This window comes from Tachyglossus aculeatus, chromosome 21 (assembly GCF_015852505.1).
Source record: "Tachyglossus aculeatus isolate mTacAcu1 chromosome 21, mTacAcu1.pri, whole genome shotgun sequence".
In the NCBI taxonomy this organism is placed as follows: Eukaryota; Metazoa; Chordata; class Mammalia; order Monotremata; family Tachyglossidae; genus Tachyglossus; species Tachyglossus aculeatus.
The window spans coordinates 14,318,047-14,345,853 of NC_052086.1; the positions used below are offsets into that span (position 1 = coordinate 14,318,047).

The 27,807-nt window shown below is 54.1% G+C and overlaps 1 protein-coding gene across 1 annotated transcript; it reads right to left on the bottom strand.

Moving 5' to 3' along the window:
- Positions 1–1,227: 1,227 nt before the first annotated feature.
- On the bottom strand, positions 1,228–27,441 carry ZNF629 (zinc finger protein 629). The gene is made up of 4 exons (XM_038762718.1): positions 27,251–27,441; positions 6,460–6,567; positions 4,799–6,297; positions 1,228–4,743 (listed from the first exon to the last, which is right to left on the bottom strand). The coding sequence occupies exons 1-4, from the start codon at positions 27,300–27,302 to the stop codon at positions 4,060–4,062; spliced, it is 2,343 nt and encodes a 780-aa protein (XP_038618646.1). The 5' UTR covers positions 27,303–27,441; the 3' UTR covers positions 1,228–4,059.
- Between the last annotated feature and the right edge of the window lie 366 nt (positions 27,442–27,807).

Here is a 27,807-nt window from a genome sequence, read left to right on the forward strand (position 1 = left end):
CCCCCCCGGTGACCATTTCAGTCCTAAGGCCGCCTCTTAGGGTCTCCTCTCGGATCCCTCCCCCTTCCTGGGGGGACGAAAGAGCAGTTTCTAGAGTGCCTTGAGATCCTCGCTATGGGATAAACGTTCCTCGGGGTGGGGGGTCCTCAGGGCTGCTCATTGGGGCCAGGCCATTGCCTCCGGGCCCGGGAGGGTTGGGGGGTCGCCGGCCCCGGGGGTCCCCACCGAGAGGCGTCGCCGCGCGCTTGGAAGGAGGAGGCGGAGGCGGCAGGGCCTCGGGAAATCTCACTCCCTTTATTCTCTTCGGCTATTCCACACGACCACTGGAGACACGGCACCGTTTCTGACCCACGACGCTCACGGCAGGGACCCTCTCCCGGTCCCCCGGCCGCCCGCCCTCCCTCTCGCCCGGGGTCCTGGGATGACCAGGGCCCGGGGTGGGGCGCGGAGGGGCAGGGGCAGAGTGCGAGCGATTCGGGTTTTGGAGGAGGGCGGTTCTTCGGCTCGCCGGTTTCGTCGGGGCCGATTTTCGGGCTTCACACTTCAGCGTGCTGAGAGTTTCAAGCGTCCCCAACCGGCACCCGTGGTGGTCTCGGGTCTCCCCACTACTCAGCGTCCCCAGAGGGCCATCCCCCTTTCCGGCTCACCCCAGGCCCTCGTCCTGGTCCCCACCCAGTCGGTTCTGTCTCCCTCCCCACCTCAAGTTGGCGAGGGCATCGCCAACGTGCCCTCCGGCCGAGGGGCCACTGTCAGGTTGACTTCATAATTCGTGTGGCCTCCTTCCCCATCAGAGGGGGAGGAGGGAGAAGGATGGGGCCTACCTGCCTCCCAACTCTGTTGCCACCCCAACCCCTCTTGAGCTCCAAGGTGCAGCCACCTCTGGGGCGGAGGGAAGCAACGGCTTAGCCTCGTGGGGGAACGAGCCCATTTCTGGGGTGAGGTGACACCTTGGGGGGCCCCAGGAGACCGCCCGCCTCTTCAGGCTGTCTCTCTCCCCCAGGCAATCCTATAGACCTGACTGAGCCGGACACTGGGGTCCGCAAAAGTGCCCGGCATCGTGGTGACGGTGGCGCACGGAGGCTAATGGAGTTTGGAGGAACGTGAAGGCAGAAGGAACAAAAAGCTCCCCGCCAACCCAAGCCCCAGCCAGATAGTTTCCCATCGCTCACCCCCTCCGCCTTCCCTTCAGGAGACAAACCCCCCCAACCCCTCCCTCCCCAACCCTATAACATGCGAGCATCCTAATTTTCTACACCCTATATCCTCTACACTTCCTACAATACAAGCCTCTTTGGGCTGAGCTTCTGAGAACTACACTCCCAGCTAACCATAATCCCCTTCAGACCTCTCCCCCTAAGTATCTCTAGTCTCGTTTAACAGCGATGGATTTTCTTTCTAGCTTTACAAGCATTTTGAGGGGTTTTCTGTTACCGTTTTTTTTTAAAAAAAGAGGGTTTGGTTTCTTTTTTTTCTGCTGGCTTTAAGGATTTCTCACCTGCCCTCCCCTCCCCCCGGATACAAAATTCTCCGACGTTTCCGTTCCCACTTTCCCGGGGGAGTTCTTCCCCTGCCTCTGTGGCGGCGAACGCCCTCGCCCCCCCGCCTTTTTGGTTTTGGAGATCGTTGGATGAGGTCCGACCCCCGTCCCGTCCACTCCTAACTACACATCGTGTTCGCCGGGCCCTCCTGCCCTCGGCTGCCGGGTAGCGGCGGGAGATGCTTTGACTAAAAAAATCTACAGGGATCCCATTTTCTAGGATCGATCCTCAGGCTTTTTGGGTTCCCTCACTGTTTTATGGGGTAGGAGTTCATTTTTTTTTTTTTCTTGTGAATTCAAAGGGGGATCTCCCCTGTGATCTCATAGAATGGAAATTTCCTCATGCCAACGTCCCCTAGAACCGCATGGATTCCTAAGTTTAAGTCCCCTCTAGTTGCTCCCGAGGTAGGTCCTCCAGAAGACTGGCTGGTCAAGAGATGGTTTAAGAGGGGGGCGTCTGCCAAACACTTTCTCCCTTCACCGCTTTGCTGGGGATTTTGTCCTCCCATATCTGTGCCCTCCTATTCCTCTCGACCCCTTAAATGGTCTCTCTGCCAAGACCCGATCAAGTCTTTTTCCCCCCATATAGGTATCTTTCACTACATGTTTTTAGAGCTTGTTTCCCATAGAAATGGAGTGGTTTTCCCTCTGATAGAATCATGAAGTTTTCTGCCAGGTGGAGGAAGGGCAGGGATTTCCCCGACTTTATCGCCCCGGTCCGGATGGAAGGCCCAGCCGCTTAAATCCGGGGAAGGGGAGCGAGGAGGGTAGCGGGAACGAGGAAAGGGCTGGAGGATGCAGGAAGGGAAGTGGAAAAGCCACGGCCAACGCTTAGGGGCCGATCATCCGCTCATCTTTCAGCTCCTTCCGCGGTCGCCCGGCTTTCCCGCTCCTCACGAGAGCCTCTGGGTGTACGGCAGTGGGGAGGACCGACCGGCTATCGGCTTCTCGTTAAAGAACTCTGATTAGAAGAGGTGAGAGGGGAAAGAGGTGGAGTTCACTTGCCGGGCTGTGCTTTTTCGTTGGTCGGATTTCCGTTCTCTGCGTCCTCCTCTAGCCCCAGTTCTACGGACAGCGGAGAGCTGGACGCTTTCCGCTCTCCTCCGAAAGGTGATACTGAACTGCCAGGGTCTGTCTCGCTCTCTCCATCCCTGCAGCCGGAGAGACGGCAGCAGAAGAATTCCCCACACAGGAGGAGGGAGAGACGTGCGGGCCGATGGGGGGTTGTGGAGTCTCCTCCCTTGAGGATCTCAGAACGGAAGAGGCCACCGGCCCCAGCCTCGCCCCAGGTGGGCTGCGGGAAGAATGGGATTATCCCTGGGGGGCTCCAAGTTTCTCACATGAACGCCGTCTTCCTGCCCTCCCGGTCTCCCAGGACGGGAAGAGGAACAGCCAGCGGTTTGCTATGGTTTTCTCTAAAAGTCCAAATTTTTCCCTAAAAGGGTCATCGGTTTTCTTAACAATCCTACATTTTCCGGATGGTTGGTGGCGATTCCCGCCACCACCCCCGGATTGGTGTGGTTTTTACACTACAGAGTCTTTTCCTAAAACCTTTTTTGTTTTTAAAAAAGGATTTCCCTCTCAAAAAAAATTTTCCCCAAGATTGCGTACCGCCTCCCCGTCCGCTGTTGGCAGGGGTCGTACGAGGGGGCGGCAGGGGCTACGGGTGGATAGAAATTCCCTCTCTGGTATTTCTAGGGCTTTTCCTTCTACTTCGGAAGACATTTCCCCTTGCGTTTCTGAAGATTCTTTCTCCTCTCCTCCCCTCCCACACTTTCCTACGTTTTTTTGTTTTTTTTTTCTCCGCGGCAGGCTAATAAGGGAAGGAGATTTTTCTGCCGGGAACTTCCTGGTGTCTACCGCTCTTTAGCAGATTCTTTCCTGCACGGGGTCTCAGAGTTTTCTCCCCAAAACTGAATGGGAATTTTCACTGACTCATCCTCTGCCGTCTTCCCAGTTAACCGCTTTAGAGAGCGCCGTGAACGCTCCCCTCCGTCTCTACGGCTGCTCTCCCAAAGCCTTGAAAGAGTTCCTCCTTGACCGCTGCGTCGGGGCGGGGGCTCGTTCCACCGCCCGGGCGTATTTCGGGCAAATCCCCTCTCGCCCCGACGGCTTCAGAGCGGCTTCCCCCGGCCCCTTTCCCCCCCCCGACGCTACAGGATTGTCAGAATTTTTCACCGGCGTTTCGAAGGGTTTGGTTGTCCCTACGGGTCTGTGGGGTTTTCCCGTCTCGAGTCCCACTGAGCCTCCTTCCTACAGTTTTACAGGGTTGGTTTTCGCGTTTCGTTTCGTTTTCTGCCCCACTACGGTTTTACGGGGTTTTCTTCGGCTATGGACTTAGAGGGTGGTTTTTTTTCCTACGTATTTATAGGGGCCTCGACCCCATCAGTTTTTCCTCTCCTGCCTCGAAAGGTTCTCCCCTCCTGCATCTCGGAAGGATCTCGGAGGGCGGAGCGGCCACCCTCTCGAGGATCGCGGGGTGGGGGGCGGGTTCTCCCCCGCCCCCGCCCCCCATCCGGCGTTCACTGGGCGAGCCCGGGGTGGCTGTGGCGGTGGAGGGCCAGCGTGGCGGTCTCCGTGAAGCCCTCCCCGCACTCGGGACAGACGAAGGGCTTCTCGCCCGGGTGGGTTCTGGGGACGTCCCGGGGGGAGTCGCCGTCCCCGTCCCGGGGGCCGGGGGTCCCGGCCTCTAGGGCGTGGATCCCCTGGTGACGGCCGAGGGCCAGGCGGTCGAGGAAGGAGGCCCCGCAGTCCGAGCAGCTGTAGGGCCGGGCTCCCAGGGGGCTCTTGAGGTGCTCCAGGAGGACGGAGGAGGAGAAGGCCTTCCCGGCCCCGGGGGTCCCGTGGTGGCTCCTCTGATGGTGGAGGAGCTCGGCTCCGTGGCCGAAGCTCTTCCCGCACTGGGGGCACCCGAAGGGCCTCCCGGCCGGGCCCGGGTCGGGGTCGGCCCCGTCCCCGGGGCTCCCCCGCCGGCCCTCGGGGCAGCCGCGGGCCAGCTGGTGCCGGAGGAGCAGGGCGCGGTCCGGGAAGCAGTCGCCGCAGCGGGAGCAGGCGCAGGGCCCGGCGGGGGGCAGCGGGGCCGAGCCCCCCGCGAGGCCGCGGAAGGGGTCGGCCCCGGCCCCGCCGGCGGGCCCCGGGCCGGGGAAGGGGTTCTCCCCGATGTGGACGCGCTGGTGCTGGGCGAAGATGGCCTCGTCGTTGAAGCCCTTGCCGCAGACCAGGCACTTGTGGGGCTTGGCCTCGGGGGGCGGGGGGGCTGGCGGGCGGGCCCCCGTCGGGCCGGGCGGCCCCCCCGTGGCTGGGCCGGTGGCGGAGCAGCTCGGCGGCGTCGGCGAAGGCCCGGCCGCAGTCGGGGCAGACGAAGAGGCTCTCGTCCATGTGGGTGCGGACGTGGGTGATGAGGTTGGAGCTCTGGCTGAAGCTCTTGCCGCAGTCGGGGCACTGGTAGGGCTTCTCGCCCGTGTGGGTGCGCCGGTGCTGGATGAGGTGGGAGCTGCGGATGAAGCTCTTGCCGCAGTCGGGGCACTTGTAGGGCTTCTCGCCCGTGTGGATGCGCTGGTGGCGGATGAGGGTGGAGCTCATGATGAAGCTCTTGCCGCAGTCGGCGCAGACGTAGGGGCGCTCGCCGCGGTGGATGCGCTGGTGGTTGATGAGGTTGGAGCTGACGCTGAAGCTCTTGCCGCAGTCGGGGCACTGGTAGGGCCGCTCGCCCGTGTGGGTGCGCTGGTGGCGCAGGAGGGTGGCGCTGAGGGTGAAGGTCTTGCCGCAGACGGGGCACTTGAAGGGGTCCTCGCGCAGGTGGGTGCGCTGGTGCTTGATGAGCGTGGAGCTGTGGCCGAAGCTCTTGCCGCACTCCAGGCACTCGTAGGGCTTCTCGCCCGTGTGGGTCCGCTGGTGCTGGGTGAGCTCCGAGCTCTGGATGAAGCTCTTGCCGCACTCGGTGCAGCGGTAGGGCTTCTCCCCGGCGTGGATCTTCTGGTGCTTCAGCAGGTTGTGGTTCTGGCCGAACCGCTTGCCGCACTGGCCGCACTTGTAGGGCTTCTCGCCCGTGTGCGTGGCCTGGTGCTGGATGAGGTCCGAGCTGCGGTAGAAGGCCCGCCGGCACTGGCCGCACTTGTAGGGCTTCTCGCCGCTGTGCGAGCGCTGGTGCTTGATGAGGTTGGTGCTCTGGGTGAAGGCCTTCTCGCACTCGGTGCACTTGTAGGGCTTCTCGCCCGTGTGCGTCCGCTGGTGCTGCACCAGGTTGGAGCTCCAGCTGAAGCACTTGCCGCAGTCCGGGCACCGGTAGGGCTTCTCGCCCGTGTGCGTCCGCTGGTGCTGCACCAGGTGGGAGCTCTGGGTGAAGCTCTTCCCGCACTCGGAGCAGGTGTTGGGCCGCTCGCCCGTGTGGATGCGCTGGTGGCGCAGCAGCTTGGACCACTGGCTGAAGCTCTTGCCGCACTCGTTGCAGATGTACGGCTTCTCGCTCCCGGCCGGCCGGCCCTGGACCAGCTCCCGCAGGCCCGGCTCGCCCCCGCCGCCCGTCGCCGCCGCCGCCGCCGCCGCCGCCGCCGCCACCGCCGCGCCCCCGGCCCAGGAGGCCAGGGTCCCCCACTGCCAGCCGGGCTCGCGGGCCTTGGCCCAGTCGGCCGGGGACGCCTCCCCCGCGGGGTGGTCCGTCGGGTCGGGGCCGGGGAGCGGGTCCCCCGGGGGCGGCGTCCCGGCCCCGGATCCTCCCCACGGGGGGCCGTCCCCCTCCTCGTTAGGGCTCCCGGCTCCTGCTGGTCGGGGGGCGGAGAGGGAGAGGGTTGGAGGAGAATCCGGCCCCCACCTGGAACCCGGGGTTCTCGCTCCCCTCCCCTCACCTGCGCGCCCCGCTTCCGGGACCCCGGGTCCCCCCCGCCTCCCCCGGCCCTCGTCTCCGGGCGTCCGGGCCCCCTCACCTGCGGGACCGTCTCTCGGGCTGTCCTCGGGGCCCCGGAGGTCCGGGCCCCACGGCTCCGCCCCTCGCTCCATCCCCGGGATCGGGGCCGCCGTGGCCGCTGGGGACCCTGGGGAAGGAAACGAACGAGGGAGAAGCGCGTCAGGGGCCGGGCGCTCGGCCCGCCCGCGGGACGCCTCTCCGGGCTGGAAGTTGCGAGCGGCGGGTCCCCGGGCGAGCGGCATCTCCCCTCCGGCCGGCCCTCTCCTCGGGCCTCCGTTTCCCTCTCTGCCCGGTCTCTCCTTCTGGGCCCCTCCCCGGCTCTCTGGGCCTTCATTTCTCTCGTCGTCGCCACGGGAGGGAGAACCGTCCTCCAGAGATGATTAAGGGAAATGAGAAAAGCCCAATTAAAAGCTCGTCAGACGTAAACACTTTGAACCCAAGGCATCCGGGCACGGAGGGCCGCCCGGGGGGGCGGGAGCTGGTTCCCCTAGCCAGGGACGCCCGGGGGCTGGGAAATGGGTCAGGGGAAACCTGTTATTTCACTAATCGGGGGAAGCTTGTTATGGCTCTAATTTTCCTCCTTAATGGGGCTGCTAATTAAAGCCAATAAACTCTTCTCTGGTGGGTGCTGGAGAGGGCAGAGCGAGCTCCTGCCCACGGAGGGTTAAAAGGGACACTCCCCCTGAGGAGGACCGGATTGCCACCCGGCCGAGCGCTTTCCCCGGACACCGGGGGCCGGGCCACTCCAGCAAGCGGCTAGAGGTCGAACGCCGGCCCACCGCCCCGGCCGAGCGGAGCGGGATGGAGCGGAGCCCGGGATGGGGCCTGAGCCCGGAATCCGGGAATGGGCATGGTAAGCCGGCTTTGGGGGGCGGCCTGGAACCGGAGTGGGACAGTGCGGCTGGAGAGACAGCGGTTAGACCTCAGAAAGAGTTTCCCGACCACGGGAATGCCCATCTGCGGGAAGCTGGGGGACTACTGTCCCTGGAGAGTTCTCGGGAAAGAGAGCGCTTCCCAGTCAACGGGCTAGGCTGATGGAGGCAGGAAGGGAAGGACGGTTTGAGATGGAAAAGGGGCGGCAGAATGGGGCAAAAGGGCCGGGGGCCGCTGAAATCCAATCCTAACTAAGCACAGGAGGCCTCTCTCCGGTCATCGCTTTCCCAGAGCTCCACCGAAACTTTTCTCCCGAGGTTTAAGTTTAGCCTTTTCGATTCTCCTCCAAGGCTCTGTTGCTCCAAGTCATTTTTGGGCCATTCGTTCATCCATCCGTTCGTTCACCCGTTCGCATTTATTGAATGCGTACTGGCTGCAGGCGCAGTACAAAGACCATGTGAGAATACAATGAAAACGAGAGTCAGGCTCGCTCTCAAGAAGCTAACGTTCTACCGATCGTCCCCGACACACCCCAGCAAGTCCGGTTTCAGGCTCTAGAAGGGCTGGATCTCCGGAAGGAGAGAGGGCAAGGGTCCGGGAAGTGGAGTGGTCCCCCAGCTGTTCTTGGAAAAAAATGAGACAGGTTCTCGCCGTAGCGTAGTGAGACCTGAGCTGGGGTTCTGTACCCCCCAACCTCAGGGGAGATGGGGATAGAGGCCCGGAGAGAGGGATGGAGTTGGGCAAAGGCGCTGGTAAGACTGAGGTCAGAGAAGTAAAGGCCGAGGGGAAACGGAAGGCTCTGCTGAAAGCCTCTCGAGGACACTGACCGATGGTTTTCCAACTTGACGTACGGCGAGAACCAAAGGGACGAGTTTCCCTTGGTAGCGGGATGGATGGAAATTTGACCACTGGAAAGAGGATAGAGCTTGAAATGAGCCCTTCCCCACCAAAGCCCTCCAATTATTCCTTTCCGAGGGAAGGGCAGCGGTGCCGGGTGGTGGGGAGTGATGGGCAGGCCTAAGGAGGAGCCCGACCAGGCCAGGGCGCGGGCCGGGGAAGGAGTCTCTAAGCGTATTGTTGCTTGGCTCTCGGGGCCGGTGTGATGTGGAAGATGGATCTCCAAGGACCCGGGAAGGCTGAGGCACGGTTTCCCACCAATTCAGAGGGGAAAGGAAAAGGTTGAATGGAAGGAGCCCTGGAGGTCTGAAAGCCGGGAGGGCCCCCAGGAGACTGCCCAGGGTTCATGTCGCCAGGGACTTGAACAGTGTTGGACTGAGAGATCACAGCCACTTAGATGACTCTTCTTTTTCCCCCATCTGGAGTCTCTTTTAGTGTCTGCTTCCCCCTGTAGACTGTAAGCTCCTCCTGGGCAGGGCTTGTGTCTACCAACCCTACCGTGCTCTCCCAAGCGCTGACTGCGGTGCTCTGCACGCAAGAAGCACTCGCTCAATACCATCGATTGATCAGATTTCTCCGCTTCCTCTCTCCAAGCGTCCCCAGACTCCTGAAATCCCTCCCCTCTGTCACTGAGACAGTTCCAGGCCGAAGAGCCTGAGAGACAGACAGAGAGAGGGGGCTGATATTCAGGGGAAACGTCCCTACCCCCTTATTTCAGAGGGTGAGAACTGAGGAACAAAGAGAAGGACCGGCCCGGGGTGACCCTGAGGTTAGAGTCGGGGTCGCCCGCTCTCTTGGGTCGCGCTCAGCCCCCCAATCCCTGGCACTCTCTCCCAAGCATCCCGGCCCCTCAGCTCTTCTCCTTCCTGTCCTCGGGCCAGACCCGTTCTGCTCCGGGCACCCCGGCCCGAGGGGCTCTGCCCTCTTAGCCCCTACCTCTCCTTTTCAGGTCTCTTTCCCCTTGACCAGAATGCCCCACGCTTCGGGTCTTTTCCCAGCCCAGACCCTTGCTCCCTTCCCAGAATCCTTCACCACTGACTCTGGTTTTCCCGTCCCTTTCCCCCCCCACAACCCCCCCACCCCAGCCCCTTCACAAAAACCCCTGGGAGCCGACTGGCTGGGGAGCGGGGAGGGAAGGATGCACCCTCCAGGCCCCTGGGGTCCTGCTTCCCAGTCCTCCCGACTTCCATTGTCTCCCCGGTAGGCCTCTCGGGTCCCTCTAGGCCACCCCTCCCCGCCTTCCCATGAACCCAGGCGTCCCCGACTCACGGCTCTGGGGGACTGGGAGAAGCCAAAGATGGGGATTTAGCCCCAGGGGACTTAACCCCCCTAAGTGGCCTGTCTCTGGGTGTTGGCTGGATGTTGATGACTCCGGGGTCTTTCTCAAGGGGGGGGGCGATCCCAGTCTGAGGACCCGGGGACCAGTTCAGGGTGACTGGGACGGAGCAGGAAGTGACCCCAGCTTCCCGGGCCCCTCTAGCCTGGAGTTGGAGCGCCAGCTCTATGGGATTTAACCCCTCGCTGCCTGCGATACCGGAAAAAAAGAGGAAGCCCGGAGAGCCGGGGGCTGAGGAGCGGGCCGCCTGCCTTCCGAGAGGATGGCAGAGGCCGGGGTGGGAGGTGGAGGCTGGCGGCCGCGGGCAGAGACTCCACTCCCAAAGACAGCGCCTCATGGAGTTCCACTTCGGATGGGAGCGGGATGCGGGAAGCGGCGGCGCGGAGGGCCAACATCTGGCCCCATGGTCTTGGTTTTTCCAGGGGTGGTGGCTCGACTCCACTCTCTCGTTCGGTTCGGTTTCCATTTCCAAGAGCACTTAGAGAAGGAGAAAGATAGGGCCGGGGCTGGAGGCGGGAACTGGGGTCGAGGAACCCGGGTTCGGAGAGCCAGGTGGTTTCGGGAGGAGAGCGATGTGACACCCGGGCTTGGGGAAGGGAGAAGGGTCTGGACAGATCTGAGGGCTCGGGAGAAAAGGATTCCTCAGCTCCGCGCACAGTAAGTGCTCGATAAATCCTATTGATTGATCGATTAACCGTGGGAAAGAAGGAGGGGATGAACAGGGCTGGGGGGTGGCGGTTCTGAATACTCATTCATTCATTCGATCGTATTTATCGAGCGCTTACTGTGTGCAGAGCGCTGTACTAAGCGCTTGGGAAGTACAAGTTGGCAACATATAGAGAGGGTCCCTACCCAACAACGGGCTCATACTCCTCAGCTCAAAAGGACTGTCTCTATATATTGCCAATTTGTACTTCCCAAGAGCTTAGTACAGTGCTCTGCACATAGTAAGCACTCAATAAATACGTTTGATGATGATGATGATGATGACTGCAGAAACGCTCCACAAAGCTCGAGGCGACTAACACTGCCGGACGCTTTTCTGCAGCGTGTTCGGCTGGCCCGCCGGCCTCTTTAATGATAATAATAATAATGATGATGGCATTTATTAAGCGCTTACTATGTGCAAAGCACTGTTCCAAGCGCTGGGGAGGTTACAAGGTGATCAGGTTGTCCCACGGGGGGCTCGCAGTCTTCATCCCCATTTTCCAGATGAGGTCACCGAGGGCCAGAGATGCGAAGTGACTTGCCCAAAGTCACACAGCTGACAATTGGCGGGGCCGGGATGTGAACCCATGACCTCTGACTCCAAAGCCCGGGCTCTTTCCACTGAGCCACGCTGCTTCGACCCCGGGCTCTGGGGGTCTGAATCTGAAGGCTTCCGCCCTGGCCGCGCCGGGCTCTGGGACTTGCGGAGAACCTCCTTCCCTTTGTTTTCTGCGGCTCTGGGTCTCTGCGCGGGCGGGTTTGGGAGCGTGCGTACAAACTCGCCTCGTCTCTGCCCTGGCAGTTCTCAGTGACTGAGGGGGAGAGTCTTCTTTGCCAGCGTGGCTCAGTGGAAAGAGCCCAGGCTTGGGGGTCGGAGGTCGCGGGTTCTAATCCCGACTCCACCGCCTGTCGGCTGGGTGACTTTGGGCAAGGCCCTTCACTTCTCTGGGCCTCATCTGGAAAAGGGGGATGAAGACTGTGAGCCCCCCGTGGGACAACCTGATCACCTTGTATCCTCCCCAGCGCTTAGAGCAGTGCTTTGCACACAGTAAGTGCTTAACAAATACCATCATTATTATTTGCCACCTTGGGGTCTCGTCAACCAGGAAGGATCTTTGTCCTTTACAATCTCGGCTCTGGGGTTTCTTGCTCATTCATTCATTCATTCAATCGTATTTATTGGGCGCTTACTGCGTGCAGAGCACTGGACTAAGCGCTTGGGAAGTCCAAGTTGGCAACATAGAGAGACGGTCCCTACCCAACAACGGGCTCACAGTCTAGAAGGGGGAGACAGACAACAAAACACGTGAACAGGTGTCAAGTCCTCAGAATAAACAGAAGTAAAGCTAGATGCACATCATTGATAAAATAAATAGAATAGTAAATATGTGAAAGTCAAATAAATAGAGTAATAAATCTGTACAAACATATATACAGGGGCTGTGGGGAGGGGAAGGAGGTAGGGCGGGGGGGATGCATTGTCTCCAGCAGCGCTGTGACTGACGGGGCCCTGAGCTCCTAACCAGCGGGGGAGAGACTCGTCCTCTCCTTTTTTTAAACTTTCAAATGGTATTTGTTAAGCGCTTACTGTGTGTCGAGCACTGGGGTAAACACAGTCTTCTAGACTGTGAGCCCGCTGTTGGGTAGGGCCCGTCTCTAGATGTTGCCAACTTGGACTTCCCAAGCGCTTAGTGCAGAGCACTAATCAGTAAATACGATGGAATGAAGATAAGGTTGGGCACGGTCCCCGGCCGACCCGAGGCTCCCGGTCTAAATAGGAGGGAGAGCGGGGATTGAATCCCCATTTGGTCTTTTAGACTGGGAGCCCACTGTTGGGTAGGGACTGTCTCTATATGTTGCCAACTTGGACTTCCCAAGCGCTTAGTACAGTGCTCTGCACACAGTAAGCGCTCAATAAATACGATTGATGATGATGATGATGTTGATTTGGCAGTTGTGGAAACTGAGGCGCAGAGAGGGGAAGTGACTCGCCTGAGGTCTTACCTCCTTCCCTTCCCCACAGTACCTGTATATATGTATATATGTTTGTACATATTTATTACTCTATTTTACTTGTACATATCTATTCTATTTATTTTATTTTGTTAGTGTGTTTGGTTTCGTTCTCTGTCTCCCCCTTTTAGACTGTGAGCCCACTGTTGGGTAGGGACTGTCTCTATATGTTGCCAACTTGGACTTCCCAAGCGCTTAGTACAGTGCTCTGCACATAGTAAGCGCTCAATAAATACGATTGATTGATTGATTGAGGTCATGTGGCAGAGACGGGATGAGAGCCCGGGTCCTCTGGTTCCCAGGCTTGCGCTCTCTCTGCTACGCCACAGTTTGCTTGGAACAGTGAGAGGGGGTTTCAACGGGGTTCAGATCTCCTAGGTGCTGGGCCGCTCTTGTTCCTGTGGATGTGGACTGTATGGGGGGACGAAAGGTGTCCAAAGTGGGCCCTGGAATCAGGACACCTGGATTCCAGTCCCAGCTCTGCCACCGGAGTCTGCTGGGAAACCCCGGGTGAACCACAAAATCAACCTATTTAGGCCTCAGTTTCTTCATCGGTAAATCGGGGACAACACTGGTCCTCCTTACCTCACGGGGAGGCTGGGAAAGTAAAATAAGATGGGCAGCAGCGTGGTCTACGGAAAGGGCACAGGCCTGGGTGTCGGAGGACGTGGGCCTCTCATCCCAGCTCCGCTGCTTGCCTGCTGTGTGACTTTGGGAGAGTTGCTTAACTTCTCCAGGCTTCAGTTTCCTCACCCGCCAAGGGGGATTCAATACCTGTTCTCCCTCCTGGACTGTGAGCCTCATGTGGGACAGGGATTGTGTCTGGCCTGATTGATCTGTATCTACCTCGGTGTTTGAAACGGGGCTCGGTACCTAGTAAGTGCTTAACAGATACCACGAAGAAAGAAAAGTCATATAGAGACTCAAGGGACTCTGCTTTTCTCTTATATCCCAAACGGCTACACTGTGGAGACCCGTCTCTCCTTTAGCCTTGGTTGTTTTTTTTTTAAACCGTCGGTCTGTAGGATGACTGAGTGGGGTAGCTGGATCACTGGGTGATTTAATTCCAGAATCCCAACGGCAAACCCCTCACCGTCCCTCATTCGTCGGCCTCTCCGGCAGCTCCTTTCCCACGGCTAAAAAGGACTTCAGCAGCGCTGGAGGAGGAGGCAGCATGGCCTAGTGGCTAGAGCCTTTTAGACTGTGAGCCCACTGTTGGGTAGGGACTGTCTCTATAAGTTGCCAACTTGTACTTCCCAAGCACTTAGTACAGTGCTCTGCACACAGTAAGCGCTCAATAAACACGATTGATTGATTGATTAGAGCCCAGGCCTGGGCTCTAATCCCGGCTCTGCCACTTGCCCGCTTTAGGCGTCGCTTCGCTTCTCTGGGCCTCTGTGACTTATCATCATCATCAATCGTATTTATTGAGCGCTTACTATGTGCAGAGCACTGTACTAAGCGCTTGGGAAGTACAAATTGGCAACATATAGAGACAGTCCCTACCTAACAGTGGGCTCCCAGTCTAAAAGACTTATCTGCAAAATGGGGATGAAGACTGCAAGCCCCACGTCGGACAGGGACTGTGTCTGACCTGATTAGCTTGTATATACCCCAAGCGCTTAGTATAGTGCGTGGCACATAATAAGCACTTAACAGATACCATAAAACAGCAGAGTTTATGCAGGAAAAGGAGTGTGGGTACACAAACTCTAGAGAAGAGGGGAGGAGGGAATTCAGGCATCCATTAAGATGACCAGTCCAGGCCCCCCCGGATCCTGAATTTGGGATCTGGAGCCTCAAGCGCATGCTGAAAGGCTAAAAAGCACACACCACCTTCTTTCAATCAATCAATCAATCAATCGTATTTATTGAGCGCTTACTATGTGCAGAGCACTGTACTAAGCGCTTGGGAAGTACAAATTGGCAACACATAGAGACAGTCCCTACCCAACAGTGGGACCTCTCCGCAAACAGCTCGATTATCAATCGGTCAGTGATACTGACTGAGCGCTTCCCGAGCCCGCAGCAGTGTGCTCAATGCTTGGGAAAGTACAAAACAACAGGCTTCTTAGGGAGAGATGTGATTTTAATAAGGTTGCGAAGGTGAGGAGGGTGGTGGGCAGCCACATATGAAGGGGGAGGGAGTTCCTGGCCAGAAGCAGGATGTGGGAGAGGAAGGATGGGGTTGCTTTTCTCAGGGCAGTTCCTTAAGTTTATTTACCTATTTATTCTAATGGTTTTGACACCTGTCTACTTGTTTTGTTGTCTGTCTCCCCCTCCTAGACTGCGAGCCCATTGTTGGGTAGGGACCGTCGCTATGTGTTGCCGACTTGTACTTCCCAAGCGCTTAGTACAGTGCTCTGCACACAGTAAGTGCTCAATAAATACAATTGAATGAATGAATGAATGAATCGGTGGTGAGATGGATGACATCGGGGTCCGGCGAGTGGGTCGGTGTTACGGGCGCGGAGTGGGCGTGATGGGTTGTAGTAGAAGAGCAGCGAGGTAAGATAGGAGCGGGTAAGGTGAGGGCATTAGAGCCGATGGTAAAAAATGTATGTTTGTTGCACAGCTGGATGGGGAACCGCTGGAGGTTTCTAAGGAGCGGGGAGACAGGGGTTGAAATTTTTTTAGAAAAATGATCCGGGCAGCAGAATGAAGAATGAACTGGTGTGGGGAGGGACAGGGGACTGTGAGCCCACTGTTGAGAGGGACCATCTGTATATGTTGCCAACTTGTAGTTCCCAAGTGCTTAGTACAGTGCTCTGCACACAGTAAGCACTCAATAAATACGATTGATTTGTTCTGACGACTTGACACCTGTCCACAAGTTTTGTTTTGTATTGTGTCTCCCCCTTCTAGACTGTGAGCCCGTTGTTGGGTAGGCACCGTTTCTATATGTTACCGACTTGTACTTCCCAAGTGCTTAGTACAGTGCTCTGCACACAGTAAGCGCTCAATAAATACGACTGAATGAATGAGTGGGAGGTCAGCAAGGAGGCTGATGCAGTAATTCAGGTGGGACGGGATGGACGTAGTAACGTGGTAGAGGAAAGGGTGGATTTTAGCGTTGTGAAGGTGGGACCGAAGTGAAGGCTACGGCGACAGATTAAATATGTGGGTCGAATGGGAAAGTTGAGTCGAGATGAGAATCGGAGCATTTATTCGGTTGGTTTGCTCCTTAAGGACATGCCTCCTCTCTCTACTGTATTCACCTAAGCGCTTAGTACAGTGTTCCGCCCGGTATAATGGCTCAACAAATGCTACAGATGGATTGATTTTCCTCCAGGTAGAGCCCCCCGAATCCTCTTGGCCTGTCTACACGGAACAAGTGAACCCGAAAATCGGTCAGCCCTCTACTTCCGATGGCCAGTGTTGCCGCGGTCTGGGCGGGACAGGTTTTGGGCACAGTGGCCACGCTACGGCTTGGTGTGGCCTCCGCCAAAGCAATCAAATAGTCCAAACAAAAATTCCACCACCTCTGGAAAATCTCATTTTTCCCCATTTAGTAGGCTGTGTACAATCTCAAGCCACTGATTGAAAATACCCTGAAACTTTTAAAAGAGAGGGCCGGCATTTTTTTTTTAATGGTTAAAGCACTTTCTAAGGGCCGGGCACCGCACTAAACGTTGGGGTGGATAGAGCTAATTGCCGGCATTTTTTTAATGGTATCCGTTAAGTACTTTCTAAGGGCTGGGCACCGTACTAAACGCTGGGGCGGATAGGGGTAATCAGGTTGGACACAGTCCGTGCCCCAAGTGAGGCTCACAGTTTTAATCCACATTTTACAGCTGAGGGAACTGAGGTCCAGAGAAATGAAGTGACTTGCCCAAGGACACACAAAGCAGGCGAGTGGCGGAGCGGGGATAAGAACCCAGGTCCTCAGGACTCCCGGGCCCACTAGGCCGTGGCTGCTCGCCTCCTTCGTTAATTAGGTCGGTCAAAACCGTAATTATGATTCCCTCAGGCTGTGGGAGGGAGCGGCCCCATGACATCTCCTTGCCCCAGGTCTCACAAACCGGTAATCCCGTCATGGCCCCATTTGGCCCTCCTTTTCCTATGGGAGGTTCTCCCGCTCGGGAACAGGTGTCCCTTGTCCCTAGGCGGTTGGGGAAACTTCGACGTGCTACAGCCGGGCAATGGCAGCAATCTTCTTGGGTTGTTTTCCTCACAGTGAATCACCGTTCGATAAGCACTCTGCAAATATGTACCCCGATTCGGATGAGGTGAGCATTTGGGAGCATGGCCACTCGCACAAGTGCACGTTAACAGGACCAAATTTCGTCGTAACTACCTATATCTGCTTATCTTGAAGTCCTGCAACCATGACTTCTGTAATTCTGTAATTCCTTACACGGCTGGCTAGAGCCCCGGACTAGGCTTTGTTCTGCCTTGACACCTGTCCACACGTTTTGTTTTGTTGTGTCTCCCCCTTCTAGGCTGTGAGCCCCTTCATTCATTCATTCAATCATATTTATTGAGCGCTTACTGTGTGCAGAGCACTGGACTAAGGTCAGCAACATTTAGAGACGGTCCCTACCCAACAGCGGGCTCACAGTCTAGAAGGGGAAGACAGACAAAACAAAACATATTAACAAAATAAAATAGAATACGTACAAGTAAAATAGAGTAATACATACAAACACATATACATATATATATAAACATATATAGGTACATATATACATATACACATATTTATTTTATTTGTACATATCTATTCTATTTATTTTATTTTGTTAGTATGTTTGGTTTTGTTCTCTGTCTCCCCCCCTTTTAGACTGTGAGCCCACTGTTGGGTAGGGACTGTCTCTATATGTTGCCAGTTTGTACTTCCCAAGCGCTTAGTCCAGTGCTCTGCACATAGTAAGCGCTCAATAAATACGATTGATGATGATGATGATACACAGACGGCCCCTACCCAACAGCGGGCTCACAGTCTAGAAGGGGGAGACAGACAACAAAACGAAACATATTAACAAGATAAAATAAATAGAATAAATATGTACAAATAAAATAAGCAGAATAATAAATATACAAACATATATACACATACATATGCATATATATATATAACATCTAGAGATGGTCCCTACCCAACAGTGGGCTCACAGTCTAGAAGGGGGAGACAGACGACAAAACGAAACATATTAACAAAATAATATAAATGGAATAAATATCCCCGTTGTTGGGTAGGGACCGTCTCTATATGTTGCCAACTTGTGCTTAGTACAGTGCTCTGCACACAGTAAGCGCTCAATAAATATGACCGACTGACTCAACAAGGACCTGGGTTCTAATCCCCGCTCTGCCACTTGTCTGTTGTGTGTCCTTGGGCAAGTCGCTTCATTTCTCCGGACCTCAGTTCCCTCAACTGGAAAATGGAGAGGAAGACGGTGGACCCCGTGTGAGACCGGGGCTGTGTCCAACCTGATTAGCTTGTGTCGACCCCGGCGCTTAGTAAAATGCCTGGCGCAGAGTGAGTGCTTAACGAATGCCATAAAGATAAATTAATTGCTGATGAGAAGAGGTTAGGAAGGTGACTGAAGCCAGTTGAGGAGTGGTGAGGGAGGTGGGGACGGGCCAAAAAATGGCAGCACGGGATTTTAGCAAACAGATGAGGGGGAAGGGATGAGAAGCTAGGGGCAGTCGTCATCATCATCATCAATAATGGTATTTATTGAGCATATACTATGTGCAGAGCACTGTACTCAGCGCTTGGGAGAGTACACTAAAACAGAGTGGGTAGACACATTCCCAGTCATGCTAAGGAAGTCTGTCACGTTCAGCTGCCTTACAGTGAAGAAATAAATGCTTCGAATCAATCAATCAATCAATCGTATTTATTGAGCGCTTACTATGTGCAGAGCACTGTACTAAGCGCTTGGGAAGTACAAATTGGCAACATACAGAGACAGTCCCTACCCAACAGTGGGCTCACAGTCTAAAAGAAATGAATGAAAGTCAATCAATCAATAATAATAATGATGATGGCATTTATTAAGCGCTTACTCTGTGCAAAGCACCGTTCTAAGCGCTGGGGAATTTACAAGGTGATCAGGTTGTCCCACGGGGGGCTCACAGTCTTCATCCCCATTTAACAGATGACGTCGCTGAGGCTCAGAGAATTTAAGTGACTGGCCCAAGTCACACGGCTGACAAGTGGCGGAGCCGGGATTTGAACCCATGACCTCTGACTCCAAAGCCTGGGCTCTTTCCACTGAGCCACGCTGCTTCAACGGTATTTATTGTGCGCTTACTCTGTGCTTCTACTATGTAGTCTCGCTTCGGAGACTACAATACAACAGAGTTGGCGGGCATATTCACTGAGACAAGTGGGGGAGACGGGCACTATGTTGCCAACTTGTACTTCCCAAACGCTTAGTACAGTGCTCTGCACATGGTAAGCGCTCAATAAATATGATTGAATGAATAAAAGAAATCAACAGACATCTCAAACTCTCTACAGAGACAGGAAACCTTCCTATACAGTTTTATCCACTGCCTCTCCTCCGTCCCCACTCTCCCTCCCCTTCCCCCGCCCCCTGATTAATGTGGGCATTACTGCAAGCGCTTAGTACAGTGCTCTGCACACAGTAAGCGCTCAATAAATATGAATGAATGAATGAATAATAGAAATCAACAAACATCTCAAACTCTCTATGGAGACAGGGAACCTTCCTATACAGTTTTACCCACTGCCTCTCCTCCGTCCCCACTCTCCCTCCCCTTCCCCTGCCCCCTGATTAATGCGGGAATTACTGCAAGCGCTTAGTACAGTGCTCTGCACACAGTAAGCGCTCAATAAATACGAATGAATGAATGAATAATAGAAATCAACAAACATCTCACACTCTCTATGGAGACAGGGAACCTTCCTATACAGTTTTACCCACTGCCTCTCCTCCGTCCCCACTCTCCCTCCCCTTCCCCTGCCCCCTGATTAATGCGGGCATTACTGCAAGCACTTAGTCCAGTGCTCTGCACACAGTAAGCGCTCAATAAATACGACTGAATGAATGAACGCAATTGCTAATCTCACTGGTGGCCCCGTGGAAAGAGGGCAGCTTTGCACCTCAGGATGCTCGGGCTCTGGTCCCAGCTCTGCGAGGGGGGAGAACGTGTGTAGGACATTTTAGGAAGATGATCCACGGAGCAGAGTGAATTATGGACTGGAAGGGGGAGAGGCTGGAGGCAGGGAGGCCCAGTTAAGGAGGCTGACCCCGTAGTGGGATCAGACAAGTGCCTGGACTGCAGCGGTGGCCATCTGAGGAGCAGCGTGGCTCGGTGGAAAGAACACGGCCTTTGGAGTCAGAGGCCATGGGTTCCAATCCCGGCTCCGCCAATTGTCAGCTGTGTGACTTTGGGCAAGACTGGGCCTCAGTTACCTCATCTGTTAAATGGGGATGAAGACTGTGAGCCCCCCCCCCGGGACAACCTGATCACCTTGTAACCTCCCCAGTGCTTAAAACAGTGCTTTGCATATAGTAAGCGCTTAATAAATGCTATTATTATTATTATTATTATTATCTGGACGGAGAAGCGCTTAGTCCAGTGCTTTGGACAAAGGACGCACGCAATAAGGTCTAAGGAAAAGAACATGGGTCTGGGAATTAGAGGAACTGGGTTCTGATCCTGGCTCTACCACTTGTCTGCTGTGGGACCTTGGGCAAGACCCTCTAAAAATGACAGATCACCACTCCCTTTTAATAATCTCATTAGCATCTGATCCACTGCTTTTCCAAGAGAATGAATGCTCTTTTTTAAGACTCCCTCTGGGAGAAAGAGAGAGACGGAGAGAGAGAGATCCTTCTGTGCCTCAGTTTCCTCATCCATAAAAGGGGGATTAAGACCGTGAGCCCCAGGTGGGATAGGAACTGTGTCCAACCTGAATTGTTTGTCTCAACCCCAGTGTTTCATACAATCTTGGCACACAGTAAGCGCTGAACAAATACCACAGTTATTTTTGACTATTATTATTATTATTACGAGTACCACTGTCTGAGGAGAAGAAAGGGACGATCCGGAAAACGTCGTGGAGGAAGAACCGTCCGGATTTAGTCACGGACTGGATGAGAGAATCAGACGAGAGCAAGGAATCAAGGATCAGGCCAAGGACTTGGGCTTTGGAAACAGGAAGGCTGGTGGTCCGCCGTGACGGGAAAGTTACATGGAGAAGATCACTGAAGACCTTGGAGAGAGTGACTGTGGTGGGATGGTGCAAATGGGAGACAGATGGAGGAAGGGGGGGGACGGTGGGACTACACGGACACCAAAGCTTGCATGAAAAAGGGAGGGAAGGGAGAAAGGAAGCCGAAGTCGGCCCAGGGAGGGATTCAGGAAATGCAGGGGAGGTGACCATGGTGAAGGCCGAGGAAAAGGGGTCAGATGAGTGGAAGATAAGGGAGAGAGGGTCGAGGCCGGGGACAGGTAAGGCTTAGCACACATAAGAGGCCACAGGGTCTGAGCGGCAGACAGACTAACTGGAATGGAGTAAACCAGGACCCCAACTCAGAGGAAGTGGAAAGGAGGAAGCTGTAGAAAAGGCATTTCTTCTAGAGCTTTCAAGGCGTTATACCAGGATCAACTGCAGAAAAAAAAAAATACTTCCCCAAAATGCAACAGAAAAAGCAGTGGGAGAAATAAAGGCAACGGTAGGAAGACAAAGAGAGATCAGGGAATAAAGAAGCTTCCCTAGGAGGATAAACAGAAAGGTTAATCAATCGATCGGTCATTTTTATTGAGCGCTTATGTGTGCAGAGCACTGCACTAAGCGCTTGTCTACAGAGTCGGTAGACACTTTTCCTGGCCACAATGAGCATTTGAGACTCTTCAATCTGGAAAGACACTCATTGAAGGGGCCCAGGACCGATTGAAATCTACAAAATCCTGCAGGCCGTGGATGTATCCAGCTCGGCAGCTCCCGTACACATCTGTCCACTACCTGCCTCCTACTGTTTTTAATCAACTGTATCTATGTTTTTACTTATTTTACGTCTGACAGGTCGCTTGTCTGCTGCTCGACAATGAACTCTTTGAGGGCAGTGGCTGTGCCTTTGACTTCTCTTTGACGTCTACGTTCCCCAGTGCCCAGTACAGTGCACTGCTCCCGGGAGGTGCTCAATGAATGCTGCTGCCATGGCAAATGGGGAATCGGTGCTCACCAGAGCCCACGAGATTGGATGTGAGCCCGTTGTTGGGTCGGGACCGTCTCTAGATGTTGCCAACTTGTACTTCCCAAGCGCTTGGTACAGTGCTCTGCACACAGTGAGCGCTCAATAAATACGACTGATTGAATGAATGAACGATGGCACCCTCACATTCGGCCGCTGGTCTTCCTCCCCTGCATTTCCTGAATCCACCCCTTTCCCTCCTCACAGTGGCACCCCTCCCCGCCCTGGTTCAAACTTCGAACCCACCCCCCAGGGCGGCAGCAGCTGGGGTCATCCCAATGGGTCTGCCGCCTCTGTCCTCTTGTATCTCCTAACTGCTAAGCACCGTGCTCTGCACAGAGTAAGTTTCACTCGATAAATACCACCGATTGAGTGATGACATCTGGCCCGTAGTAAGCACCTTCAGACACATCCTGACAACTCACCCCCATAGATGCTTGCAGGTGCTGTGGGGGACCTCGTTCTCGCCTGTCCCGCCATCGACCCCCGGCCCACGTCATCCCCCGGGCCTGGAATGCCCTCCCTCTGCCCATCCGCCAAGCTCGCTCTCTTCCTCCCTTCAAGGCCCTACTGAGAGCTCACCTCCTCCAGGAGGCCTTCCCACACTGAGCCCCTTCCTTCCTCTCCCCCTCGTCCCCCTCTCCATCCCCCCAATCTTACCTCCTTCCCTTCCCCACAGCACCTGTATATATGTATATATGTTTGTACATATTTGTTACTCTATTTATTTTACTTGTACATATCTATTCTATTTATTTTATTTTGTTAGTATGTTTGGTTTTGGTCTCTGTCTCCCCCTTTTAGACTGTGAGCCCACTGTTGGGTAGGGACTGTCTCTATATGTTGCCAACTTGGACTTCTCAAGCGCTTAGTAGAGTGCTCTGCACACAGTAAGCGCTCAATAAATGCAATTGATGATGATGATGATGATGATAGAGACATACCCCGACAACTCACCCCAACACATTTCCACCTGTGCAGGGATAATCCACTGCAGATACTCAGTTATGAACAGAAAACGATGATAAAGAAAACTTTCCCCTGTCTTGCCCCCGGAATGTTCTCCTATACACCCACAGGGCCTTCCTCCTCACCTCACCCCATCATCATCATCATCAATCGTATTTATTGAGTGCTTACTGTGTGCAGAGCACTGTACTAAGCGCTTAGGAAGTACAAGTTGGTAACACAGAGAGACAGTCCCTACCCAGCAGTGGGCTCACAGTCTAAAAGGGGGAGACAGAGAACAAAACCAAATATACTAACAAAATAAAATAGAATAGATATGTACAAGTAAAATAAATAAATAGAGTAATAAATATGTACAAACATATATACCCCATGGTACTTTCCCTTTCATTCCTCTCCTTGATTTCTAACGATTTTTACGAGACCCTCTAAAAATGACAGATCACCACTCCGTTTTAATAATCTCATTAGCACCGGATCCACTGTTTTTCCAAGAGAATGAATGCTCTTTTTTAGGACTCCCTCTGGGAGAAAGAGAGAGAGAGAGAGAGCCTTCTACAATTTAATAGTTCATCATGGAAAGGCATTTTACAAGTTCTTTAAGTGCCCTCTGAAGGCAAGTGATATCTACGGCGCTAATACCTAAAGTTCTCCTATATCACCTCAGAAAGGAGAGTTCCCTTCGAGGGTCGGGGGGCATGAGTCCCCTGTGGATGCAGGATCCTCACTGGGGTGGGTTGGGGTCATGGGGTTCTCTCCCCAGGAGGAAAGCTGTTTTGGGGCAGCAAATAATAATAATAATAATAATAATAATAATAATAATAATAATAATAATAATAGCATTTGTTAAGCACTTACTACATGCAAAGCACTGTTCTAAGTGCCAGCCTTGGCCCACGGTAGCCAGCAGGCTAGGCCGAGTTCTGGTCCCTGTCTGGTGGCTCAAACCGAGCCTGGGGATTGAGCCGTCCGGAGCGGGTCTCCACCAGGCTGACGGGGCCGGGGGTTTCGGGCAGCGGCGGCTGGGCCTGGGCCGTCACTTTGGGATGTTTCTGCAACGTGTGGATGCTTCAGTGGGCGGTCAGGACAGAGCCATAGGTCCACAGAGCCATGCCCTCACAGTTCATGCCCTTAGCTGAGAAGCAGCGTGGCCCAGTGGCTAGACTCCGGACCTAGGACTCAGAGGGACTTGGGTTCTAATCCCAGCACTGCTACTTGCCTGCTGTGTGACCTTGGGCAACTCACTTCACTTTACCTCATCTGTAAAATGGGGATTAAGACTGGGAGCCCTCTGTGGGTCAGGGACTATGCCCAACCCGAGCATCTACCCCAGCACTTAGTGCTTGGCACACAGTAAGTGCTTAAAAATACCACAATTATTATTATTATTATTGTATTACCTGCCCTCCAACACAAAAAGGGATTTCCGGCCTGACTAGGTTTTTTAATAGCTTGACCTGACCTCACCCTCTGGGTCTGAGGCCCTTCAGCCACCCCAGCCCCAATCTCCTCTCAGAAGGGACGAGGCTTCAGCTTGGGATGTCGTTCCCACCGGGCCCTCGGCCCAGAGCGAAACGTCCTGATGATCCTAGAAGCCAGTTTTTTTTTTAATCAATCAATCAATCAATCGTATTTATTGAGCGCTTACTGTGTGCAGAGCACTGGACTAAGCGCTTGGGAAGTCCAAGTTGGCAACATCTAGAGACAGTGCCTACCCAACAGTGGGCTCACAGTTTCAAAGGGGGAGACAGAGAACAAAACCAAACATACTAACAAAAGAAATAGAATAGATATGGACAAGTAAAATAAATAAATAAATAAATAGAGTAATAAATATGTACAAACATATATACAGGTAACTGAGCAACCCCCCGAACTGGCCTGCTCCGTGACTGTTAACTCCCTCCTTCCACTTGCTGGACGATTTTTGCCAACCAGGATTTAAACCCTCGTCATCCCCTGTGCAGCTTTTCGGTTTTAGCATCGGTGGCTCTTCTTGAACATCTCTTGAACTCTTCTGGAGCCATTCTCACATTCTTTCAACTCTTGACCATTCGCCCATTTAGGTCTTCTTGGCTTCCTCTTAGACCATAAGCTCTAAGCAGGTACGAAGGTGAGGGACTGAGGCCTAGAAGCCCCTTGGACAGCTCCCAAGGAATGTTTCTGGGAACATCTCTTTCTATTATTTATCATTAATAATGATAATAACAGTACTTGGTAAATATTTGCTCTGTGTCTAGCCCAGAGAAGCAGCATGGTCCAGCAGGAAGAACACAGGCCTGGGAGTTGGAGCACTTGGGTTCTAATCCCAGTTCTGCCAAATGCTTGCTGTATGACTCTGGGCAAGTCACTTCACCTCTCTGTGCCTCAGTTCTCCTACTTAGACTGTGAGCCCCATGTGGGATAGGGACTGTATCCACCTAATTCACTTGTATCTACCCCAGGGCGTAGAACAGTGTTTGACACATAGTAGACCCTTAACAAATGCCTTTAAAACAAAGGGGCTCCCAGACTGAGCCCCTTCCTTCCTCTCCCCCTCGTCCCCCTCTCCACCCCCCCCATCTTACCTCCTTCCCTTCCCCACAGCACCTGTATATATGTATATATGGTTGTACATATTTATTACTCTATTTATTTATTTTACGTGTACATATCTATCCTATTTATTTTATTTTGTTAGTATGTTTGGTTTTGTTCTCTGTCTCCCCCTTTTAGACTGTGAGCCCACTGTTGGGTAGGGACTGTCTCTATATGTTTCCAATTTGTACTTCCCAAGCGCTTAGTACAGTGCTCTGCACATAGTAAGCGCTCAATAAATACGATTGATGATGATGATGATGATGATGAAAGGGCACTGCTCTAAGCGCTGGGGTAAATACAGGTAGATCAGTTCGGACACAAGTTCCTATATCGGGCTCCTATTCTCAATAGGAAGGAGATCAGGTATTGAATCCCCATTTTACAGGTGAGGAAACTGAGGCCCAGAGAAGTTGTGACTTGCCCAAGTTCACACAGCACACAAGTGGCAAGGCTGGGATTAGAACCCAGGTCCTCTGATTTCCAGGCCTACACTTTTTCCACTAGGCCACGCTGATTATGATGATGATTTCAACAATAGGATAATGATATTTATAATAATAGTAACAATCATGTTATTTAAGTGCTTTTTATATGCCAGACACTGTACTAAGCGCTGGGGTAGATACAAGGTAATCAGGTTGGACTCAGTCCCTGTCTCGCACTGGGCTCACAGCCTTATTCCCTACACTGGGGAAGCAGTGTGGCTCAGTGGAAAGAACATGGGCTTTGGAGTCAGAGGTCATGGGTTCAAATTCTGACTCCGCCACTTGTCAGCTGTGTGACTTTGGGCAAGTCACTTCACTTCTCTGGGCCTCAGTTCCCTCATCTGTAAAATGGGGATGAAGACTGTGAGCCCCCCGTGGGACAACCTGATCACCTTGTAACCTCCCCAGCGCTTAGAACAGTGCTTTGCACAGAGAAGCAGCGTGGCTCAGTGGAAAGAGCATGGGCTTTGGAGTCAGAGGTCATGGGTTCAAATCCCGGCTCTGGCAATTGTCAGCTGTGTGACTTTGGGCAAGTCACTTCTCTGTGCCTCAGTTCCCTATCTGTAAAATGGGGATTAAGACTGTGAGCCCCCCGTGGGACAACCTTATCACCTTTTAACTTCCCCAGAGCTTAGAACAGTGCTCTGCACACAGTAAGCGCTTAATAAATGCCATTAAAAATAAATAAATAAATAAATGCTATCATTATTATTATTTCACAGAAGAGGTAACTGAGGCACAGAAAAATGACTTGTCCAAGGTCACACAGCAGACAAGTGGCAGGCCCATGTACTATCAATCAATCAATCAATCGTATTTATTGAGCACTTACTGTGTGCAGAGCACTGTACTAAGTGCTTACTATCCACTGGGCCACACTGCTTCCTTGATCTATCTTTCTCCCCCAGCACCACAAATTCTCCCAGTCCACCTTCAGGAGCCCCCAAGAAGAGCCACCGATGCTAAAACTGAAAAGCTGCAGAGGGGATTACGAGGGTTTAAATCCTGGTTGGCAAAAATCGTCCAACAGCAGCCCAGCAAGTGGAGGGAGGGAGTTAACAGTCACGGAGCAGGCCAGTTCGGGGGGTCGCTCAGTTAAAAAAAAAAAAAAAGCAATAAAAAAAATCACAACATTACAATTTCTAATGGTTCCCAATCCCTGCCTGGTTGGTTTGAAAAAGAATCAAGAAATTCAGGAACATGGAGTTAGGGGTTTTTTTTGTTTTGTTTTTTTAAATAAACGTGGGTTTTACCCCACTTAGGTGTGGTTTCCAAGAGATGACAAAAAGCCAGAAGAGACCTGGGTCCTCGAAACCAAGGCAAGCAAGTGTTTTGGGGAGGAAAGCGTGGCCGGTTAACGTCGGAAGCACCGGAAAGGTGAAGTCGGATTAGAACGGAGAAGGCCCTCTTCCGACCCGATTCAAAAGCCACCGACGTGAAATCAGCGGGAGAGCGAAGGCGGAACCCGGAGTCTCGGGGGTCAGAGAGAAAGGCCGAGGGGAGGAAAAGGAGGTTCCTTTTGAGGAACCGAGGCCTCAGACAGGCGGTAAGGAGGAGGAATAGGATGGCTGGGTTTGTGGGAGGGAAAGGGTTATTCTCAGTGAGAGGAGAGAACCACCAGCTCCTAGAGAGGCCCTCCATGGGCGGGACATCGGACTGGATTTCCGTCCGTCCATCCGTCCGCGTCCGTCCGCTCCCGCTCGCCAAGGCCCCGGCCTCCTTCCGCCCGCGTCCTCCGCCCCTGCCCTCTTCCCCTCTGCCCCGCTCGCTTACTCAGTTGTTGGTCATCAGGGTCATCGCCGCTCTCGGGGACGAAGGGGCCCATCCTCTCCTCTCCCGTCCTGTCATCTCCTGGGGCGGCCCCCCTTCCCGGCTTGGGCGCTTCGGGGTGAGCGGGGCCGGCCGGAGGGGCGCCGGGCGGCTCGGCCGGTCAGGGCGCCTCGGTCCACGGAGGAGGGTCGGGTCCCCGTCTCTGTCAGAAAGAAGAACGGAGGGGTCTGAGTTGCTGCCGTCCAGCACGGTTTCGCCCTCTGCCCTCTTACGGGGGGGGGGAAGAAAGGGGGAGGGGGTACAGTCCCCTCAAGCCCTTTGACCTCCCTTTCCATATTCTGTAGGCTATTTGTTAAGCGCTTACTGTGCGTCAGGCACTGGACTAAGCACTGGGGTGGATCCAAGCTAATTAGGTTGGACACAGTCCCCGTGCCCCATGGGGCTTCGCATTAACCTCCATTTTACAGATCAGCGAACTGAGGCCCGGAGAAGGGAAGCGACTGGCTCAAGGTCGCACAAGGAGCCGGGAGGCGGAGCCGGGATTAGAGCCTCGAGCTCCC